General features: G+C 36.2%; 1 protein-coding gene across 2 annotated transcripts in view; it reads left to right on the plus strand.

The window, feature by feature from the left end:
• Window positions 1-68: 68 nt before the first annotated feature.
• The window catches only part of LOC122403830 (activator of 90 kDa heat shock protein ATPase homolog 1), a 43,283-nt gene continuing 18,413 nt past the window's right edge, over window positions 69-24,938 (plus strand). The window contains exons 1-5 of one of the 2 annotated variants that reach the window (XM_043407584.1): window positions 69-154; window positions 306-458; window positions 8,274-8,353; window positions 9,890-10,083; window positions 22,345-22,465. In XM_043407584.1, the coding sequence (XP_043263519.1) occupies window positions 340-458; window positions 8,274-8,353; window positions 9,890-10,083; window positions 22,345-22,465 (514 nt within the window). In that variant the 5' untranslated portion in view covers window positions 69-154; window positions 306-339. Of the gene's footprint in view, window positions 155-199; window positions 459-8,273; window positions 8,354-9,889; window positions 10,084-22,344; window positions 22,466-24,938 lie in introns of those variants that run through there. The other variant, XM_043407583.1, reaches the window with a different exon arrangement.

Genomic DNA, 24,938 nt, shown 5'->3' on the forward strand with positions numbered 1-24,938 from the left:
ATTGGATGGCAGAATTTAAACGAGGCCGTACGAGCTGCCAAGGCGAACACCGCAGTGGTCGACTAATGAACTGACCACGCCGGAAATGGTGAAGAAAATTCACAAAATGGTATTGGACGATCGTCGACTGAAAGTGCGCGAGCTTGCAGATATGGTAGGCATTTCAAAAACTGCTGTACAACGCATATCGACTGAAAATTTGGATATGAGAAAGCTGTGCGCAAGATGGGTGCCGTGCTTGCTCACAATGGAACAAAAACAGCGTCGTGAGGATGTTTCAATCTAGTGTTTGACGATGTTTCCAGGAATAAAGCCGAGTTTTTGCGTCGATTCATAACCATGGATGAAACCTGGGTGCATCACTTCACACTTGAGTCGAAGGAACAGTCGAAACAATGGACTGTAAGGGGAAAACCAGCTCCAAAGAAGGCGAAGACTAGTTCCATCTGCTGGCAAAGGTCATGGCGTCAGTTTTTTGGGATGCACGTGGAATAATTTTCATTGGTTATCTTGAAAAAGGAAAAACAATCAACGACGAGTATTATACGAATTTATTGCAGCATTTGAATGACAAAATCAAGGGAAAACGGCTGCATTTGGCAAAAAAGAAAGTGTTGTTTCACCAAGACAATGCACCAGTTCACACATCCGTTATCGCGATGGCCAAAATCCAGAAGTTAAAGTTCGAATTGCTCCCTAACGCGCCTTATTCGCCAAATTTAGCCTCCTCGAATTATTTTCTCTTTCCAAACTTGAAAAAATGGCTCGGTGGTAAAAGATTTTCCAATAATGAAGAAGTGGAGTCTGCGGTTAATGGCTATTTTGAGGAACTCGATGGTTCTCACTATAAACAAGGTATCAAAGTTATTGAACACCACTGGGAAAAATGTACCCTGCTAAAAGGAGATTATGCTGAAAAATAAAGATATTTGTTCCCAAATTTCTTGTGTTTTTTTTTGTTAGGTCGGGTACTTCTCGTACTACGGCTGATTCTTACTATTCAGATATTTCATTGTGTCATTTGTTTCAATAGTAGAGCAATCTACGCATTTCATCCCGCGACTGTACAAAGACTTTTGTGGCCCGATATTTGTATCACGCAATACAATAAATATGCTTCACTTACTTAATGAAAAAAGATTCGTTTTTATTTACTTCTACGCAGTTTTGAAGATTAAGAAATGTACTTTAATCAGGTGTGAACACTCTTAGAACAAACATTATACAAATAGTAATAAAATTAAATTGAACAAATTTCATTCTTGTGTATGAACGCTTTTGTGGACAACCGTATATCCTCTACCTTTCATATGTAAAGCTTCAGTAATAGCGTTTTCTCTATCTAACAAATGTTTGCCACGAAGTATTTTCTTTTTTAAATTTTATAACACTTACGTATTACAAATTTTATTAACCCAAATCACATAATGGACTCTGTAGAATGCTAAGTAAAATATACGATAGGAAAGCAAAGATTAAAAATCTCAGTGTTAATAAAATAATACAAATGTTAAAGATTGATATATCAATGAAACGTTTGAAGTTTAATATTTTTATGTTTTTATATAATCAACTCTATTGTATACACTAACGTGTCATAATTCTATTATTAGACTACGGATGTTTATGTCAATAAAATATGTAAAAATATGTCAGATACGTATCAATAATATGCCAAAATATACAGGAATATGCAAAATATATTTAAAATATGTTCAAACAATTTTATTACTTACATACAATAATAATCAATTATAATTTAAATTACAATATATTAGGAGTATTTTTTCAATATTGTCAAGAGTTAGTTGATGACGTTTATCTGGTTATTATTGGTGCAAAACCGAGCTAATCTATTTTTTTTTTGTTTATTATGTTATCTGTAACTGTGATAAAGATAACTATAATGTTTGTTTTTTAATATTCTCCTACATTCTTAGCAATAATTAATGATTTATACAAAACTTCTGATTATAAATTATTGATTCAGTTATGCTCCTTACTGTACGTTTTTCTTTAATCTATCAGCTAAAACTACGTTGAACATCGATACCTTTCGCAATATCTTTAATACCATTTATTTTATTGTTTGTGCATCACCGACACAATGTTTATAGGACTTTTTTTTTTACTAGAAAAGGAGCTCTTATTTTTCATAGTTGTACCGAACCAGAGATGCCAGAAAAGCACCGCCGGGTGCACACGCATACATGCCAGATACGCGTACGTGAGCTCGTGGAGTTTCGGAAAGTCGACAAAGGCAAACTGACGCATGCCCTCTTTCTCGATTCTCCGAAGCTGCCCGAAGTAATTTCGGATCGCCTCGTGGGAGTCGAGAGAGAAAGGCTCACATTTGCCTTCTCGCTCTAAACAACTGAAATCCGACCTCCCGTCAACGGCATACGATTTGGATTCTCGAGCCGAGATTCTCGACTGCCCAGGCATTTTTACTTTCCGATCTATGTAGGCGCACATAAGCAAAGTACCCATAATGAAAAAAAAATTTTGTAAAATTTATTTTACGGAAATACACGTTTTAAGACCTCCTGATCATATTTTAATTATTGAAAAAAAAGAAATTTTTTTTATTCCCGTGTATGAGCACACATATGTATATTATTAATACGATTTTTGAAAATCAAAATACTTTAAGATTGAAAATTAATAAATTAAAATGAGATTCCACTCTTTACCAGTATTGTGCACGCTGTGGTATTTTTCAATAAGAAGAGTTCTTACTTTTATAACATAAACAAAACAGTAGAATTAATAATTGCAGAAATTAATTAATAATGATTTTCCTCGATTGTTTTGAAATAACCGTATCAATTGGTTATGACGAACTAAATAGAACTAACTAGAAACAAAGGAAAAGTGATCCCGTTTGCCAGTTTAATACAAAGTATGGGTTGTATCTTAAATTTTAAAAGGACATAGTCGAATATTTTTAAAGGTACAAAACATAGCGTTTCATTGTAGAACAGTAACATAAGTTAGCAGGTAATGTCATAAAACTGTTTTTCCCAGCTATATCCCTTTTTACCTGAAGTATAAGGTAAAAAGTACGAGCTACAAGGTACGACTATCCGAAAATCGTTCACATTTTATCAATGTAAATGAAGCGGCCTTTCCATCAGAGTTAAATACAAAATTTTGTAATTTCTGTGAAAACAAAATTTTCAGTAAATGTACGTGGTGCTTGAAATTTTTATGTTTTGACTGTTTTTGTGAAAAGTACCATCCAGATTCATGTACTTCGTACATTGAAAATAACATATGTTAAATGTAATCGGTTAAATTTAACTTTAAAAAAAAATATTCGAAGGTCAGACAAAAATATAATGTCATATTTAGTGTACGCTTAAAGTATGATTGAAAAAATAAAAAAAAAAAGTTCGAGCAGGGTTCGAACCAGCAGAGCAGAAGAAGTTCGGAACTTGCAGGCAAAGACCTCATCACTCACGCCACGCTGATTAGTGGTGAACATAGTTCTATTTCTGAAAATAAGTACCTGTAATAACTTTAATAATATCTCAAAGTAAAACCTAACCCAAAATCGGGTACCATTCCAACTTTTCCTTGTTAGAACCGAGTTTTCAATTTGTCTTAGCGAAAATCGCAATCACATTTTGCATATTATTCTAAAACATTTGTGGTATTCGTTTTCAATGCGATTTAAGTAAGCATGTAATGTATAAGATTTCATTTAATGTTTTCTTTTCTAGAGAAGATAGAGAAAAAGTTTATATAATTTTTTTTATATAAAATTTAATTCGTCCTAAGATTTATATGAAACATTTAAAAGATTTTTTATACATTATGCCTATATATCGGAACAACTATGAAGCAAGAGGTATAATCTGTAAGGAGTGTATGTGTGTGGCTAGGAGAACCGTTATCGTTTGCGTCGATAGGAGTGTTTAGTCTAAGTTAGAGTAGGTATCGAGTGAGGTGTTTAGGTTTAAGCTGAAATACGTTTTAGAGACTGCGTCTCGAACGTGCGTTTTGTTTAGATCATTATTATAAGATAGGAATAAGGAAGGGTCGACTTTGACTGCAGGAACGTCACTCTGTATCGAACGTTAGTCGAGAGCAATCACAGTTTTACGTTCATGATCTTTTACGTTTACGTTTTATGTCTTTCTTTTATGTTCTTTATGTTAAATAGTTAGTAAATATTAAATAATATAATTACATCGTTACGTTTAGTGTTCACGTATTTGAATCCGTCCACACGCCTTTGAAATGAGAACATAAAACTTAAATGTAAAATTTCATTTAAATTCATTCAGCTATTTATATTCAATCGTATTAATAATATACATATGTGTGCTCATACATGGGAATAATAAAAAATTTCTTTTTTTTCAATAATTAAAATATGATCAGGAGGTCTTAAAACGTGTATTTTCGTAAAATAAATTTTACAAAATTTTTTTTTCATTATGGGTACTTTGCTTATGTGCGCCTACATAGGTCGGAAAGTAAAAATGCCTGGGCAGTCGAGAATCTCGGCTCGAGAATCCAAATCGTATGCCGTTGACGGGAGGTCGGATTTCAGTTGTTTAGAGCGAGAAGGCAAATGTGAGCCTTGCTCTCTCGACTCCCACGAGGCGATCCGAAATTACTTCGGGCAGCTTCGGAGAATCGAGAAAGAGGGCATGCGTCAGTTTGCCTTTGTCGACTTTCCGAAACTCCACGAGCTCACGTACGCGTATCTGGCATGTATGCGTGTGCACCCGGCGGTGCTTTTCTGGCATCACTGTACCGAACAGAGAAATTCTCAAGTAAACTCGTAGTTAAAGGAGATATTCTAGTATAAAGTGCGTTTTTTAAACTTCCTTGGGGAATTTTTTGCAAATAAACTATAACACCTTGTGCGGTAAAATTTACAAAGTTTATTTATACATAGTTCAGTAGCATTTTATAATTTTTTGGGTGAAAAAAAATTGAAATTGGTGGTACTACAGACTTTCAAACATAGTCGCTTTTAAAAATGGTCGTCTCACGGTGTACATGATATCGACTATTCTGTTTCTTTAAAAAGAAAAAACGTAAAAGATTCTTAATTAGTATGAGTTTAGCATTAATCGGTAGCAAAACTAAAGGAAAAAGTCGATAATTAAAAAATTTACAACACATTGAAATTTGATTATCGATTTTTTAATGTTTTTTTTTAAATTTCGAAGACCTAACGAAAGATAAAAAATAATAATTTTGGGTTGATTGTAGTGCGAGCTACAACTATCAATGAATGTGCACTTAATATTTTAATCCAAGTGGTTAACAATAACGTTGAACATCACGCCCTTTAAACAGTCATAACTGCGTTACTTTTGGGTCATTCCATGCGAAATCGGACACTTTTCGGAGTACCATGTCGGATTTTGTTCTACTTTGAATATGTTGTAGTCTTTAGTGATATATAAACGTATCTCGAAGGATTTTTAAAAATTTTAAAAATTGTTGGTTTTACATCTGTTTGAAATATACAGCTCCCTTTTTTTCAATAAATAATAGCTGCTAAAGTAAAGAAGTTATAAAAATGAAATTTTAGGTACTTGTAGCAGACCCATGGGAGTATCAAATAAAACTTATTTCAATTAATAAAAAAATTTTTTTGACTATTTATTTTGCAATTGTTTACAACAAATGTCATTTTTTTATAGCGGCGACATATTTAAAAATCTGAAAAAAATGGGCATATAGTCCTGTTTGTACCCTTCACGGACCAAGTTTTAAAAATACGGACACTTTAAAATTGGCCTTATAAAAATTAATTGAATGGAACGCTGCGTCGCGTCGTGGCATGCTGGCTCGACCGGCCAAGTCGTGCAGTGTCTGCAACCGCCAAGCGGCTATACCTGCTATTGTTATAGATAGGGTGTTGGACTGCAGGAAAATGTAACAGTTATTGGACACTCACTCTTTGTCAATGACACTTAGCATTATACACATTTAAGTTGTCAATATTCAATGGGATAGGATGTTCAATGTTCTAGTGGGATAGGATATGATGGAATGTGATGGGATTAGGTTCTGGTTAAGAAATAATGGTTGGATTGTACCAATGATCATCTACCGGATTAAATTGTTTGTTATAAAATTACTTACCTCATAACAGCTACAACTGTTGATTTTTCACTGTCTGAATAAATTCGGACAGTTAAATGCGTTACTTCTTTAGTTGGTGTAAATAAGTGAAAATTGCGTGTTCCACAGATTGTTGTAGCCAGTCCACGCCTTTCCGGCAAGAATTCCGAATGTTTCTTATATTCTTCTGTTGAGCTGAATTGCAAATGTATATTTTTAATATTGGCAGTTGCCCAATCAAATAATTTTTGTGGTGTCGTTATCTGGTCTTCCAACGGTCTTTGTAAACTAGCTCGAGCAGCAAGGCGTTTTAAAGAACCACCAATACCATCGCATGCATTTTTGCCATGCGATGTTGCAAAGTAATGCCATTCGGCGTTGATTCCAAAGTCTTCAAAATGGAAATTGAGAATTAATAAATTATATTTATTTTTGTACTGTGATGATGCTCCGTCAAAAAAATATTTGATTTCCTTGATAGTTGTGCCATGTGTTTCCTTCAAAAATTCCACTAATTTCTTCTGGTATAAATGGACTGCAGTGCTGTCATGTTGGAGACAATCCGAGATAATTACAAAGTTTTCATGGTTTAAACAAATATCCATCTGATAGTATTCAATGAATGTGTGTATTGTCGCCTGTTTGTTGGACCAATGATAATTTTGGATTTCGTCTTGGATAACGAAGGAATAATTTTCCGCAAAATCGCCGACGACAACAAATTCATCAGGTCCTACATTTTCTTTAGAATATTTAAAAAAGCTGCTTTGACTTCTTGCAATAAAATCGTGAACTTGCAACTTTGGTAATCGGATTTCTAATTCATCTACAAACTGTGTTGCTGTTAAAAATATACATTTTGAATTCAACCCAAAAGAAGAATATAAGGAGCATTCGGAATTCTTGCTGGAAAGACGTGAACTGGTTACAACAATCTGTGGAACACGTAATTTTCATTCATTTACTCCAACCAAAGAAGTAACGCATTTAACTGTCCGAATTTATTCAGACAGTGAAAAATCAACAGTTGTAGCTGTTATGAGGTAAGTAATTTTATAACAAACAATTTAATCCGGTAGATGATCATTGGTACAATCCAACCATTATTTCTTAACCAGAACCTAATCCCATCACATTCCATCATATCCTATCCCACTAGAACATTGAACATCCTATCCCATTGAATATTGACAACTTAAATGTGTATAATGCTAAGTGTCATTGACAAAGAGTGAGTGTCCAATAACTGTTACATTTTCCTGCAGTCCAACACCCTATCTATAACAATAGCAGGTATAGCCGCTTGGCGGTTGCAGACACTGCGCGACTTGGCCGGTCGAGCCAGCATGCCACGACGCGACGCAGCGTTCCATTCAATTAATTTTTATAAGGCCAATTTTAAAGTGTCCGTATTTTTAAAACTTGGTCCGTGAAGGGGACAAACAGGACTATATGCCCATTTTTTTCAGATTTTTAAATATGTCCCCGCTATAAAAAAATGACATTTGTTGTAAACAATTGCAAAATAAATAATCAAAAAAATTTTTTTATTAATTGAAATAATTTTTATTTGATACTCCCATGGGTCTGCTACAAGTACCTAAAATTTCATTTTTATAACTTCTTTACTTTAGCAGCTATTATTTATTGAAAAAAAGGGAGCTGTATATTTCAAACAGATGTAAAACCAACAATTTTAAAAATTTTTAAAAATCCTTCGAGATACGTTTATATATCACTAAAGACTACAACATATTCAAAGTAGAACAAAATCCGACATCGTACTCCGAAAAGTGCCCGATTTCGCATGGAATTACCTTTTTAGGAATTGTGGTATAAGGTTGTGCAGATATAATTTTCAATATGTGTTCTTTAAGAAAAAAACAAAAAAAAGGAAATCGATTTTTTCAAAGACTCACACTAGAATACCTCTTTAAGTCGTATCTGTGCGGTACTTTTTTCTAATGTTTTCCTATCATTATACCTAATTTCAGTTAATTTTCTAGTCGGTAAAACAAGTATAATTTTTCAGATTTAGTAGTTAACATCGTGTACACAATTTTACAAATACTCATATATTTTCTTGTCTTCGTAAAAATAAAATCATTTAATGTTTTTAAAAATTATTGACGTTGTAATGTAATACCCTTCAAATGACTAAACTGACAATATTTTTAAAGGACGGAAAAGAATGCCTGTGCCTGGTCTCAGGAGAAGTTGAAAGAATTATTTACCAATATGAAGATAGAAGGAGATGAAGGTTTGCATTTTATCTTTTATTTTTAATCTTTTTTATATTTAAATGATTTCAGTAATGAAGTTACAATAGATTATCTATGTTTTATAAAATAAGAACATACTAGAATAAATAATTAACCCTGGAATGGCATACTGTTTTTTCAGACTGTCGCACATCACACTGAGGTCATTCATGTTTTGCGCGATTATCGTACATTTTGAATATGTAAAACATTTTATAAAAATTCACTGAAATACTTTTAAATATCTAGTTTACAAATATAAAATTTAAATGATCAGTAAAAGTAGAGGGATCTATATATTTCCAATTGTTTTGCACTATGTTAGCTAAAATAGGTATTAATTTAATGATATGTAGAAAATAATAAAAAAACGATTTTGGAATTTATATTTATGACTTAAAGTTTTCAGAAAAAATATTTCTTGAACAAATTTTAAAAAATCTATGTGTATTTAAAGAAGTGAATATCGTACATTTTTATAAACATAACAAAAATGACTTCTAGTGAATAAACATGTTTTTTTTATTGATTCGCTATAAAAGTATGATTTTTTGTTTAAACAGTGAACCATGAACATCGTTAAGTTGATAAGCAAATTTTATGCACAACAAGAATTTTCATAAACGTGTAGTTGCTGTGATTTTTACCAATTGGTTTATTGCAAAGTATACAACGGTTTAATATTTTTATATCCTTATTAGGGGGACAAACTGTGCATGTTTTCTTTTGTAATTCATCAAAATAATTGTATGTCCTCGTGACAATTATTTTTTTGCTCCTTTTATTGTATTCGTATAAAAAGTTCTCATTCCTGTAAACTGGAATGTTTTGTGTCTTACATTGATTGAAACTTTCTATTGTTCAGAATCTAATTTATAATTTGTTATTACATTTATTAAAATTATATATACCTGTATATCGGTAACCATGTTTTTTTTACAAAATGATGATTATCTCATAAAATAAATCATCTTTTATTTATTTACGTAGACAATTTTATTGTGGTCATTAAAGACTCCCGTATGCCATTCTAGAGATAACAATGACTACTTATATCCATCCAAATAAAACTATTATTTTAACACGTCCATCACGCTAACTTTTTTCGTGAAATTTTGTATTAAATTAGTATATTTGATATTATGATATTTTTACTCTGTAAATTGATGTAAAAATAGTAATCAAATTAATAAGATACTCTCTCAACATCTAACGAAGTTTTAATTAAATATGGCTTACACGGAACGAAATACAATACGAATCGTATATGTAGGTATATTCCGTACTACTGTGAATGTGTTAATTAAGAGTTTATGCTGTTACACATATAATTTTGTTCATCCTTTTACAAAGTATTTAAAAAAAATCTCAGAAGCGAAGAAATTGTTAGCTTTCAATCGTTAAGATTTAGTAGTTTTATATATTTAACTTTTTGTTAATGTTAATAGTATAGTGGAGACACTTTAATATCACTAATTTTATAATATAAAACTTTGTATACCAAAATATAATCAATGAGGTTGTGTTCCTTTTAGTTTCGTGTACAGTAACAGAGGTAGAAAAATGCGAGGGTGAGGCAATGGCAAACAATAGAAAAGGTAAATTAATTTTCTTCTATGAATGGAATATTGTTTTAAAATGGATATTCAACGAAAAATCTGATAAGAAGATAGAAGGTAAAATAAACATTCCAAATCTATCCGAGGAGAATGATATTTCTGAAATAGACGTAAGTAAAACGTCTCTGCAAAACAAAATTCTAGTTACATATAAGTTCTTAAACATTTACTTCATAAATAAGTGTATTAAGGTATCTAAGATATAAAATTATATTACGATGCAGATCAATTTTAAATGTAATTATGACGCCAAATATATTAATCAGTCGAAGACACCGTCCAACTGTAAGTGACGTCTTTTTACTTCTCTTCTGTAATGAAAACAGGCGGCTCAAACCTATTTCTGTCTAGGAATCGGAGGAGGTGGAAGAGCACAATTAACTTGCGACTAAGCTTAGTTTTTTCCGCTCGACCTCCCTACAATTGTCACTTATTAATACGTAAATATGATCCAAATCATATCGTGTTTGGCCTTCTTTTAATTAGTAAAACTTTACAAATTCGCTGGTAGAAGATTCATTTAAAAAACAAATAGAAATAAGAAAGATCTATCTTTGCATTAGCGTTGTTTCGCCGATATGTTTTCACTCGCCATATTCTTCTACGTTATGCGAAAGATAAAAGCAAACTTCAAGCTCGGCTCGAAGTCGTATCAAAAATAGGAATCAACACCTTCATTGGATAAGTTTGAGGCGTGGGGCCCAAATTTTTTACCTTTCGGGAAAAATTTAATGGGAGATTCTAAAGGCCAAAATAAGATGAAAATCAGGAATATTAATTTGTTAATTGGCGCTTTGTTGCCGCGATAGGTTGCGACAAGTCGGTCCTAGTGGTTTTCACTCAGTATGAAAAACTCTACTTACTGACGTATCGACAGTCTTACAGTTTTGTGAATGAGAATCACTAAGAGCGACCTGCCATAACCTACCACGCGCTCGTAGCTGTTCGCAGATTGCCGCTCTACAGGCAGATCTTTAAACCTTAATAACTTTTTAATAAAACCTGAATTAACAAATTGGTATCTTTGATTTTGGTCTTATTTTGGCCTCTAAAATCTCGCAATTTTTTCCGAAAGGTAGCCGAAATCCCTGTATACTGCATATCCTGAAGAAGTTGGTTGCCCGGTGAACGCAAGCTAGTGTGCCTCAATATTTAAAACAGAGATCGAGTGTCTGTCATTACAGAAAATAATCGTATGTAACAAAGAAACGAAGAAATACATTTAGTGGCAGAAGAGTAGCATCAACGACTCAATCAATTCGATCGACTAATAAATTTGGCGTCAGATATATTGAAACACTATTGCATGCAATGTTTATGTATCAACATTCTTAAATTTAATATAACTTCAAAAAATGGTTCATCAGAGTAAAGCTGACTTTTTAATGGAATTTTTTACGGTAATAGGGTATATGATACTAAAATTATCGTGCATTCCTTGCTAAATTGATTACCTTCTATACTCTAGGACATGGATTTCGATGAAATTAAAATACATTGTAGTCCATATGAAATTCGAAAGAAGAAGAGTTAAGTTACCATTTTGCTGGTTTCGATTCTATTTGCAAAATACAGGGCATCAAAATTTACGTTTTTTATACACAGGGTGTTCAGTCAGCCCTGGGAAAAATTTTAATGGGAGATTCTAGAGGCCAAAGTAAGACAAAAATCAAGAATATCAATTTCTTGACTGAGGCTTCGTTAAAAAGTTATTAAAAAATTATTTTTGGTTGCAGGGGTCAATTACAATCATTTTTGGTGAATACACATACCTCCGAAATCCTACCCTCTTTCGAGAAAAAAATTTGGGTAGGTGCTGAAATTTTTCGGCGAAAAAAAAATTTTTCTAATCGTTCTAAACAAATTATTTTCAGTTGCAGAGATCGATTACAATCATTTTTGGTCATTACACATACCTCTGAAATCCTACTCACTTTCTAGAAAAAAATTCAAATTCCCATTACAATTTTTCCCTGGGTTGGCCGAACAGTCTGTATATACACAAAAACAATCTGCATAAATGTACTTTTATCTTCAAATCCATCAATCGTATCGAGTTCCTCACTTTTCGTTTTATCGAGAAGTATCGGCTTTTCAAAATGTATTCTAGGATTTTTTAGTTATACAGGGTACACCCAATTTCTGTATCCACTTTGGGTTGTGTGTAAGAAACACTATTTCTTGATTCTGATTGTTAGTATACATGTGACTAAGAGACAGATAAGATGCAAGTAATCTGTCGTATGTTTAAAATGTACGAGATGCTAGAGTAATACTAAATTTAGTTACAACGAAACTATACGAATTTTTGACTACATGTGATAATTGACTATATGCGAGAAAACTTTAATTATACATGATTGTCATTGTCGTAGAGAGAAGTATATATATGTATACAGGGTGTCCCGTAAATAGTGTAAGAACCGGAAATGGGGGGTAGGTGAGACGATTCTAAGCAACAATTTCCTTTGCAAAAATGTCGGATGGGGCTTCGGTTTTGAATTATTAACGAAAAACACTGACCAATCACGGCGCTCGCCTTCCGCGCGCTCAGGGCCGTCCGACCTCGGAGAGCCACCACGCCGGGTAGGTAGCAAGATGCGCGTTGAAGATACATCGAGGAACGAATACAAATAATTAAAAATACTACCACTGCAACTGTTACCTAATTCGTTAATTACTACGTAATTAGTACGTAAATTACTAAATGGAATTTATTAATTATTTGTATTTGCTGTTTCCGAGAAAGAAGGAATAAAATCTCGGAATTTTTAGGAAATTAACCCTTCGCAACCGAGTGACGCTTCTCGCCAGAGTGTTTTAAAATAAAAATAAAAATCATTATCAGAAAATTAAAATAAATACGGTAAGAACCATTTGTAACCGTTTGTTATTAAAAACTTTACTGAAAAAGCAGACTGCATTTCTGCGTACCGAAACATTCCTCGAATGCAAAGGGTTAATAGAGAAATAATTGAAATTCGACTTACCCATTTATCTGCAAGTTGACCTACTGCGCTGACAATAGGGCTCGGCCAATGCACCGCTGTCGATCATGGCAAGGTCGAAGACCCCAACGAAAATCAGCTGATGGGCCAGCCCGGTCACTGTACCTGCTTCTCACCCCGAAAACACTTCACAACACGGTCACTAACACTTTTCACTTTCACATACCGATGCGTTCCGTTGCACCCTTCTTCGATTGTTGCTCCTTCCTGGGTTGATAACGGTGCCTGGATGTTGCTCCCTCCTGAATTGTTACTCCTTCCTGAATGGTTGTTGCTCCTTCCTGGATTGTTGCTTCTTCGAACCTTGCTCCCTTCAGGATTGTTGTTCCTTTTTGTTGGGATAATGGGCGCGATACGTGCGGGCGGCTTTCTTCGCGTTCCCCTTGGAGTCCGCGAAAACGAATAACGAACGATAATAATCTGCGTTTACGCGTTCCATCGCGTGCGTCCGCTTCTGTTCAGAAACGCGTAAGTTCTGTGAAAAATTTTGACTGACAAATTGCATTTCCCTCCCCGAAAAAGTTCTAGGTAAGGCAACCCATTGTCGCGCGATTGCGAGTTACCTGCGATCGACGAACGTGCAGACCATGTTTGCCGCAAATGTTTGCTGCTAAACCGTACGGTCGACTCTTCTAATAGAATTTGTAAGATTCACTGTGAATATTTCTTCATGGATAACATATTGAATTGTACAACAAAAATATTTAACACAAATATTAAAAAATATATTTTCTTGGAATTTTCATTTGAGAAATAAGAACTAAAAAAAATATTATTTAATAATCTTTTTAAATATTTTTGTTTTTTGTTGCTCCAATATTATTTATTATCGCATATTATCTATTATGTAATTGACTCCTTCTTCGTGGATTATTTTTTATAAACAAAACCTTTTTATTTTATTTAATTTTTCATGGTATATTCTTCTTTCTTTTTTATAACAAATTTTCCATGGAAAAATATTCACGGTGATTCTTAAAAATTCTATTAGAAGAGTCGACCGTACGGTTTAGCAGCAAACATTTGCGGCACACATGGTCTACACGTTCGCCGATCGCAGGTAACTCCGAATCGCGCGACAATAGGTTGCCCTACCTGGAACTTTTTCGGGGAGGGAAATGCAATTTGTCAGTCAAAATTTTTCACAGAACCTACGCATTTCTGAACAGAAGCGGACGCACGCGATGGAACGCGTAAACGCAGAGTATTATCGTTCGTTCTTCGTTTTCGCGGACTCCAAGGGGAACGCGAAGAAAGCCGCCCGCACGTATCGCGCCCATTATCCCAACAAAAAGGAACAACAATCCTGAAGGGAGCAAGGTTCGAAGAAGCAACAATCCAGGAAGGAGCAACAACCATTCAGGAAGGAGTAACAATTCAGGAGGGAGCAACATCCAGGCACCGTTATCAACCCAGGAAGGAGCAACAATCGAAGAAGGGTGCAACGGAACGCATCGGTATGTGAAAGTGAAAAGTGTTAGTGACCGTGTTGTGAAGTGTTTTCGGGGTGAGAAGCAGGTACAGTGACCGGGCTGGCCCATCAGCTGATTTTCGTTGGGGTCTTCGACCTTGCCATGATCGACAGCGGTGCATTGGCCGAGCCCTATTGTCAGCGCAGTAGGTCAACTTGCAGATAAATGGGTAAGTCGAATTTCAATTATTTCTCTATTAACCCTTTGCATTCGAGGAATGTTTCGGTACGCAGAAATGCAGTCTGCTTTTTCAGTACAGTTTTTAATAACAAACGGTTACAAATGGTTCTTACCGTATTTATTTTAATTTTCTGATAATGATTTTTATTTTATTTTAAAACACTCTGGCGAGAAGCGTCACTCGGTTGCGAAGGGTTAATTTCCTAAAAATTCCGAGATTTTATTCCTTCTTTCTCGGAAACAGCAAATACAAATAATTAATAAATTCCATTTAGTAATTTACGTACTAATTACGTAGTAATTAACGAATTAGGTAACAGTTGCAGTGGTAGTATTTTTAATTATTTGTATTCGTTCCTCGATGTATCTTCAACGCGCATCTTGCTACCTACCCGGCGCGGTGGCTCTCCGAGGTCGGACGGCCCTGAGCGCGCGGAAGGCGAGCGCCGTGATTGGTCAGTGTTTTTCGTTAATAATTCAAAACCGAAGCCCCATCCGACATTTTTGCAAAGGAAATTGTTGCTTAGAATCGTCTCACCTACCCCCCATTTCCGGTTCTTACACTATTTACGGGACACCCTGTATAAGTTAAACTTTCGCTATTAAGACTGCAAATCTAATTATGGCCTTTACACAAGTTCCTATCCGCAAATCCCCTTTCCCACTCAAATTATTGTTGGTAGTATTCAAATTTAATTTTATGTAATAGCAATAACTTTTTGTAAATATCTCAAACATTAAAGCCGTGCGACAGTTACATGTATAGAGGAAAGTTGCTCAAAATATTGACATCTACACATATTTTAATATCATCCAAATCGGTGAGGTGGCTATGATTCCGAGTTATCCCTGTAATTAGTATTATAAAATGTATTAGTATTATAGTTTTTATGAAATAATTTAGGGTTGGGCTAGTTCTTCTTTCGTCACTACGCCAGCTTAGATAATGCATAAAAAGAAAATCAAACTTAATCATTAAGTTCAGCCCTTAAAATATTCACTCGTTATACAAACATAAAATATGCCGGCCGTCGCGATAATGTATTTGAAATAGCAGGCAGTAGTGGCAGTATTCTACGAACACACAGAGTCACTCACAGTGAAAATCGTACAAGTGCTTCCTCGATACAATAACAGGATAGGAAAGGTTGAAAAAAAAATATGCCTAAGTTTGCAAAATATGCCGACTGCATCATTTGATCCTAGTTGAAACAGTTCAGGTTCACTAACATCAAATGTTTTATATTGTTATCATCTCCCAATTTTACTTTTTTCTCATTATATTATAATTAAACGCACAATACCTTTAAAACCCCCTTGGTACTATGAAACTATGATTATTATAGAGTAACTTACCTTCCTGCTTTTCTTTAGAATCACAAAATAAATAACAGAAATTTGCACTTGAACACCTACGTGTAAAAACTTTTTGTTGCATCAAAAACAATAAGCGTCTATTAAACAATGGAATAGTGGTACATAACGACGGCTACTGCTATATGATGTTACTATGACCTTAATACTTCTATATGATGTTACTATGACCTTAATACTTCGTTTTCATTCATTGATATACAGGGTGTTCGGCTTCCTCTCGGAAGAAATTTAATGGGAGAATCTAAAGGCCAAAATAAGACGAAAATCAAGAATACCGATTTGTTCATTAAGGCTTCGTTAAAAAGTTATTAACGTTTAAAGTTCCGCCTGTAGAACGACAATCTGTCGGTCGCGACAGGTCAATCCTAATGATTCTCACTCAGCATGAGAAACTTTACCTACTGACGTATCAACAATCTTAAAGTTTTGTGAGTGAGAACCACTAGGATTGACATATCGTGCACGCGCAGCTGTTCGCAAATTGCCGTTCTACAGGCGGAACTTTAAACTTTAACAACTTTTTAACGAAGCCTCAATCAACAAATTGGTATTCTTGATTTTCGTCTTATTTTGACCTCTAGAATCTCGCATTAAGAATAGAAAAATATGTTATAAGTCAAAGTTAAATGGTATCAGACGATGCGTAATACGCAACTAATTTTATGTACTTTTGTGCATTGATACATCGCACTTTTTTTAAAAATAGAAACCTACATTTTTGACTGTACCAGTCGATGTAGTTTCTTATGCTCTACATAAAAGTACTAACATACTTATGCCCTAAACTTATTCGTTAGGAAGGTATCGAAGATAAAAGTTCTCTGAATTATTTCGGTCTCTCAGCAAGCGTTCCGGAGTACTTACGTTACAAGTGTTCGAACGGTCCTCCACTGCAGTCCAAGCATCTTTCCATCCGTTTCTTAACGTTGCACAATGCGTTCCTGATGTCTCTTTCCGTAACTTTGGATATTTCTTGTTGAAAGCGCCTCATGTTTTGCCGTACACTTAGAGGAATCTCTGTATCGTGGAAGAGAACTGGTAGGTTGGATTCCAGAAAGTTTAGGTACCTCTGACCAGTCAATGTTCCGTTAAAGAAATGTGGACCGATAATTTGATGGAAGCAGATTCTTCATTTCATAAAAAGACACAATTTTGGATTATATATATTTACATGTACAAGAAAATATCCCAAGACTTTACGTGTCCTGTCCGCCTTCAGCCTTCAAGCAAGTACAAAAGGAACGATCAACCTTCTTCAGGTACGCTTGACCTGCGACAAACCCAGACGCCGCGATTTTGAAGACTCGGGGGTTTTTTTCGATCGCTTTATTGATGGGGAGTTTTTTGCTTCAACAATTATGTTGATTGAACATCCCATTGTTTGTAAATGTCGCCTCGTCTGTCCACAGAATTTGAAATACAGAATTTTCATTTTCCTGAATACGCCGTAAGAAATATCGACAACAGTTCATTTTTCGGATTTTGTCTTCAGGTTGCAATGTTTGTCCAACGAAAAACCGATAGGGATAAAAGTTCTGTGTTCTTAGAATACGTTGAACCGAGGATTTTGAATTTCCACATTCTCTAGCCAGATCTTCCACAAATGCATAGGGATTTAATTCGCCGTTCGCCAGCACTACTGTCACACTACCGTCATCTTTAACAACTGGTTTGGGCACGTCGCGTTTTGGTTTGTGGAAAGATTAGCGTATTGGCGTAAATTGGACTCCAGTTTGTAAAAATACGAACACGAGTGCTGTTACCGATTGAGATACGTTTCTCGATACTGCCTTGCGGCCTCGGTACCATTTTGATTGCATTTGCTAAACAAAATGAACTGTATCAACTGCTTCACTATTCGTAAATGGCATAATTTTGAAACACTGGGACAGCAAACGATCGCACACGAGTAGTAAATAGTTACTGATGGAAATCTTAATCTTACAGTGACCAGTATATTAGCCGCCGCGAAACATTGTAAGGCAGCACAAACATTGTAATGGATTCAGAGAACTTTTATCTTCGATAACTCCCTAACGAATAAGTTTAGGGCATAATTATGTTAGTACTTTTATGTAGAGCATAAGAAATTACATCGACTGGTGCAGTCAAAAATGTAGGTTTCCAGTTTAAAGAAAAGTGCAGATGTATTTTTCTGATGCACCAATGCAAATAAGTGCATAAAATTATTTGCATATTACGCATCGTCTGATACCATTTAATTGTGACTTATAACATATTTTTCTATTCCCAACCGTTAAAGAGGTATAGTCTATTCCAGTTGCGTGGGCACCCTGTATATCAGTACTGCATATGGTTCAAAACCTTAATGTCTCATATTTCTACTCTGTCTTATAGTCCTACCTTTTCCTCTACTACGTTCTATGCGGTCAATTAGAAAAAATCGTACCTCTAGAACTGTAGGTCGTTAAAACTACAACATTGATTATCTCGTAAACTATTACATTTGTTTTCAAAATCATGCTATTAATTTTAGTATCTCAAGTCTTATCGCCGTGCAATACACCATTATAAAGTCAGTTTCATATTTTGGGAACTCTAGTTATTATTACCTTGTGTTATTGAAAGGAATTTAACCAAAATTGACGAAATTTTTCCTCTCCTCTCTCTTTCTACTGATTTACTTCAAATTTTATATATTCGTACATCTATGTGGTTGTTATCGATTCCCCAGTCAATTTTTCTTTACGTTTATAGGAAATGGGAAAAAGTGGAGTAGAAGTGTCGCCCAGGAAAAATAAAAATAAATTAATAACTTTTGAACGATTAAAAATATTTTAATGAAACTTACAGCAAAAACAGCAGAAAGTTATTGTTTTCGAATGATGTAGTACTTACGAGTTGCCATACATTTATACAATGTGTCTCACGAATTCTGTCCACTTAAATATCTTGATTATTTCTAATGTGAGAAAATGTTACTTACAGAAATTGTAGGGTTTAAGAAAGTTCATAATATGGTATAAATGGCATTCATGCATGTAGAAGCTTAGGGGATATTATAGAGGTATAAGACCTTTAAAATAAAATGTCCAATTTCGTATGCTCAATTTCGACAGAATGGCATACTCTGAGTATAAAAGTACTGAAGTACGTGTACACCACATACGAAAATATGTTTTATTCGAAAAAAAGAAGTTTAGGAATGATTTGGAAAAAAAATAAGGCAGACATATTATTGTAAATATATCTGTATTTATTGTGCAGTAATGACAAAAGAAATGAATATTGCTTAACATAAAAAAGATAAAGTTACTATAATACGGTGCAGAAAACATCTCACAGTTAAAATCGTACACATTAAGAATATTGTTTTATACTTAAATTAAATTAAAAATTAGTATTTCGTAGGGTATCCTCGGCTGCATTCTACGGCATGTAACTTTTTCAGCATTAATTTGACTAGGTTTTGTGTAAAATCGGGTTCAATTTTTCTCCATTCTTCTTGCAATACCTTTTTTAAATCATTTTGGTTAGAAATCGTATGTTTTCTAATCCTTACTTCTAATTCATGCGAAATATTCTCAATTACGTTTAGGTCAGGTCATTGGGGAGGTGTGTTGATAACTTTCAGGCAGTTATAATCGCCACATTTTGACAATATGCGACGTATGTTTTGAAAAATCTCCCCACATGATAGATAATTTTTTATTAACAAAAAGTAAAAAATAAAAAATTTTCTTCTGCACAGTAGTGTAGTCACAATGACAAGGGTATTTAAACAAAGGTGACGAAGGCAATAAAGATTTTTAAAGAAAGCCGCTACGTTTTCGGTTACACTTCGCCTCACTGATTCAAGGGGGATCCCCTTAGTGGTGGGGATAAAAATGTATCATTTACGGAACAACTCTTGAAGACATTTATCGAGTTTTCACTGTACAAACAAACAACATTTCTTTTCATAATTTCGAAGTTCTTTATCATTCTAATTAAGTTATGTTCCTGAAGTATTTTAACATAATATTTGAGACATTCAATTGTTTTAAGAGCATAACTGCCATTTCATGATTCTTTTTTTGTACGTGGGGAAATCCTCATGGACACCCGCGTGCCCGTCCGAAGAAAGAGCCGGCGGGTAATGCCGGACTCTTACCGGCTAAAACCACACGGTGACCATCCTCGGGCGCCTGGTGAGGGACCGGGAACTCTAGTGAGCCATCACAGAGTCTCCCGCCGCGTCTATTCAGACTCCTCTCGGTAGGAGGTACATACTTCTCCTACCGCATTCCCACTCAATCGCAGTCGCCTGGTCACCAGCGCCCGCCGCCCCGTGACATGGGACTAAGCCACCGGCCGTAGAGCCATGTTGGCCGCAAGACTCACCCGCGGTCAATTGGCCAACCTGCAGCCTTAGGTAAAACCCACGGCAAATATCCCATGCCTCAGCCCACTTACACACGCAACACATTCGTACCGGTATTTGGACGCGGGAACTTTCGCTCTGACCTCCGGGATGTCATGTGAGGATGCGGCCACCAGTCCTCTCAAGTTGATGACCATCTCCGAATCCCATCCCAACGGCTGCCGCTATCCACCAAGTGGGAACCCGCCACGTAGGAGTTCACAAGTGACTGTCATTATCACTACGGAAACGTTGGAAGTATGCATTATGTATACAGGGTGTTGGCCACCCATAAGAAAAATTTTAATGGGAGATTCTAGAGGCCAAAATAAGTCGAAAATCAAGAATACCAATTTGTGATTGAGGCTTCGTTAAAAAGTTATTAACGTTTAAAGTTCCGCCTGTAAAACGGCAATCTACGAACAGCTGTGTGGGCGCGGAAGATTTAGGCAGGCCAGTACTTGTGGTTCTCACGCAGCATTAAAAATTCTACTTTCCGACGTTATCGACAGCCTTAAATTTTTATGCCCACTCATTGGAACGCGAACGAACACCTTACACTGAATGAGATTCAGTCAAAACTCGCAATGTTGTGCACAAAAATCATCCACACGCGATCATACACTCCCCACGATTGTCCACAGTGTCCGCAAGTGTCCAGAAATAATTCTTTCAGGCATTAACCTCCATGCAATTAAATAAACACGCACCGCGATTATGTTGTGGCGCTGCTTTGCTGAGGGTAGAATCTCGGGAGAATTTCGTAGGAGGGCAGAAAAGGAAAGGAGGGGGCGCGTTTCGTCCGAGCCTGCTAGTGGACTCATCAATAAGGCTTTCTAGCAGGTCCTGCCTTAGACGACTGGGATATTGGGAAGTCGGTCGAGGAGTGTATAGCAATCGAGGGGTCGGTCGAGCGTTTGTGACGCTACAATGTTATTCGTAAGTGCCTCTGTGTACGTGTACCACGATTGTTCGATTAATTTACGAATATAATTGTTATTAATTTTTCAAATATACTAAAATTTAAAAATGTAAAAAGGAATCTGAGGATAAACGAAATTTTCGCATCGATTTGCGTTCACGTCGAACAATGTAACAATACATACTAGCAGCTGACTGTGCCATCGATTGACGTAGTTCAGAGAAACAAATGCCAAACACACACACAACATGAATTACAGTTCTATTCGTAAGTAACTTGTAAGAATCGTGATACACGTATGCAGTGACACTTGCGTGTAACATAATCGCGGTGCATGTTTATTTAATTGCATAGTGGGTAGTTAGAAGGATTATTTCTGGACACTTGCGGACACTATGGAAAATCGTGGGGCGTGTATGATCGCATGTGCGTGATTTTTGTGCACAACATTGTGTATTGGAAGTGGCATTCACCCTCTCTCTGTGAAAATCTCGTCGGGTGAGTTTTAATATGTCCTTCTGGATTTTTATAAGACAGGTTGAATCTCATTCAATGTAAGGTGGACAACAATCTAAAGCTGTCGATAACATGGGTAAGTAGAATTTTTCATGCTGTGTGAGAACTACTAACTGTTGTTCTCACACAACAGTTAGTTGTTCGCAGATTGTCGTTCTACAGGCGGAACTTTAAACGTTAATAACTTCTTAACGAAGCCTCAATCAACAAATTAGTATTCTTGATTTTCGTCTTATTTTGGCCTCTAGAATATCCCATTCAAAGTTTTCCCAGAGATGACCGAACACCCTGTATATAGACTTAAGGAACGATTGGTAGCAGGAATCGATAACAACGACATATATTTACAAATATACAACATTTGAAACAAATTCATAAAGGGAAGGAAAAATTCTGTCTATTTTGAATAAGGTTCCATAATATATTATTAAAATGCATTAAAACACATTCTAAATAAAAATCTTATACATATAAGTTTGAGGTTTCGTAAGATTCACTTACAAAGTAATAAATAAATGTATCTTCATTTGTAGATTGAAATTACTTTGAATGATAGCACAGATGAGGGTGAATTGGTAAAACATTTTTTACATACAAAGGGAAAAGAAGCTATCAGAAAAAAATTGGAAAAATATGTCTCATCTTTAAAAGAAGGTAAATTAACACCAATAATCACTTTGTAGGTATACAAATTTCTTCTTCTTCTTCTACTTTTTTTTCGGTGCGATACTGGCACTATCGGCTTCGTAGTAACACCATTTATCTTCTATTTTTAATTTTTAAATTCTCTATTTCTTCTTCTACTCGTCTTCTACCTGTTTTCTGTTCCTTACTTCAGTTATTCCCCTCCTTTCTACTCTTTTAACTTCTTTTCCTCCCCCTCATCATCTCCTTTTCCCCTTCTTAACCCTCCCGCAACCCTAACCGCTCCTTCAGCCGACGCTTACAACTAAACTTAAAGTTAACCTTAACCTATTACAAAAGACAATAAAACTAAAATAACACTACTTAATTACTAAATATCACTACTCCATTAGGAACATACTCCTCTCCCTCCTCTTCCTTCTAACTTTCACCGCCTATCGCGACCCGTCTCCTCCATCCATCTTCTTCTCTTTTTTCACAAATCCTTCCCTATCTTATCAAAAAAACTCTTCATTACCCTATATACCCTGGTCCTATTCATCGCCAATAATCCTATCACGTCTTTCCCTACCTTCGCTATTTCCTCCCTCAACCTCCCTCGCATCTCCACTCTTTCCAGGTTATACAATCCACACTGAAACATTACATGTTCCACATTCTCCTCCCCCTGCCCACACACACATATTCCGTCTCTAATTATCCTTTTCCTTGCTAATGACCCTCCTAAATTATAATGATTTGCCCTTAGCCTGGATACCAACCTAATCACTCCCCTATTCACCCCTCTTAACTTTTCAAACCACGGCTTAAACCTTTCCTCTTACTACTGATCCAAAACGTCCTAAAATACTCCCTGCCTTTTTTCCTCCCCTTCCTTTCCATCTCCTCCTTGAACGTCTCCCACCCATCCTTTTTCCTTTGTTCCAACACCTCCTCCGTGGGCACCTTCATTTCCGTGTCCGGAGGCCCCTGTGCATACCTCTTCGCCACCCTATCCCCGCCATCTCATTCCCCTCGATCCCTACATGACTAGGTATCCACACCAACACCACCCTCTTTTTCCTTGTTAACCCCCATACTACATCCACTATTTTCATCACCCACGGGTTTACCTCCTTTTTTCCGTAGCCCCCCTTTTTGATTGTTCTCAGTATCATCAACACCGACAACGAGTTCGAGAACACCACTCCACTTTCCTTGCCCTCCACTCCGCCAAAATTCTCTAACGCCCTCACTATGGCAATCGCCTCCGTCGTAAAAATCGACATTTTTCCATCCACCGATATCTTTCTCTCTCCAATCCATATACCTTACTACTCCTGCCCCGTTCGTCCCCATTCCCCCTATCTTCGATCCATCCGTATAGTAAACTACCGTACTCTCCCTCCTAAACCTTTTCTTTTCTAACACCACCCTTTCCACACTCCTCTTTGGCACTACTCCCATCTGAACCTGCGTTCCCAATTCCACATCTATCTCCCACCTTTCCTCCAACCTATCATCCTCCCGCGCCCGAACCCTTAACCACAGCAACTCTTCCTTCTTTTGCCTATCTCTTCTATAAATCTCCTTCTCGTACATTTGAGCCCTATCGAACATTTTTTCCGTCACGCTTACTGCCTTGTGCCTTCTACCCCACTCTTCCGCATTTCCCTTGTTCTCCCTAACTTCCTTATTCCCCCTCATCACCCTCACGGCTTCCCCTATCCCCTTCAACCTCTCCATTTGCCTTATCCAATATCTCTCCGCCAGATTTTCCACCCTGTTCTTCAGCCCTATTACCCCTGTTTCAGCATTCATTACATTCATGGGCGTCGAGATCCTATATCCCATAGCCACTCTCAGCCCCGCCGACTCCACTCTCCTCAGCATCTCCCAATTCCCATTCCCTTCCTGGAACATCCCTGGCAAAAACACCGGCGCCCCATATTCCATCACCGATTGCACCAAGGCTTTATACAGCCTCAGCACCATTCTCTGACCCACCCCCCTTTTCCCTCTACATATATATTTCAGAATATTCACCCTCTTTTTTGCCCTCCCTTCCAACCCTTCTACATGTTTCCCTAAGTTAAACACGCTGTCAAACCAAATCCCCAAAAACTTTGCCTCCGTCCTTACTTCTACCTTTACCTCCTTCCCCTCCAAGTTAACGCTCAACCCTTCTGGCATTCTAATAGTCGGATAATTGAAGAACACTATGCACGACTTTTCCGGCGCCAGACTTAACCCCCTCTCCCCCAAAAACCTCCCCACTCTCTCTATTTCCTTCTTCACCGTTTCCTTTATCTCCTCCCGCTTTCCCCCTTTTACTATTATTGCGATGTCGTCCGCATACTGCAACATCACCGTACCTTCTCCTCCATCTTCTCCCCCACCCCTGTAACATATATAACATATATATACCCCTTTCTTCCAGCTTACTACCTGATTTTTGTTAAAACACCTAATCACCTCCACCCTCCTCCCCATTAACCAACCA

This window comes from Colletes gigas, unplaced genomic scaffold, assembly GCF_013123115.1.
Source record: "Colletes gigas isolate AHSC1104 unplaced genomic scaffold, ASM1312311v1 Colletes_gigas_Sc00077, whole genome shotgun sequence".
Taxonomy (NCBI): domain Eukaryota; kingdom Metazoa; phylum Arthropoda; class Insecta; order Hymenoptera; family Colletidae; genus Colletes; species Colletes gigas.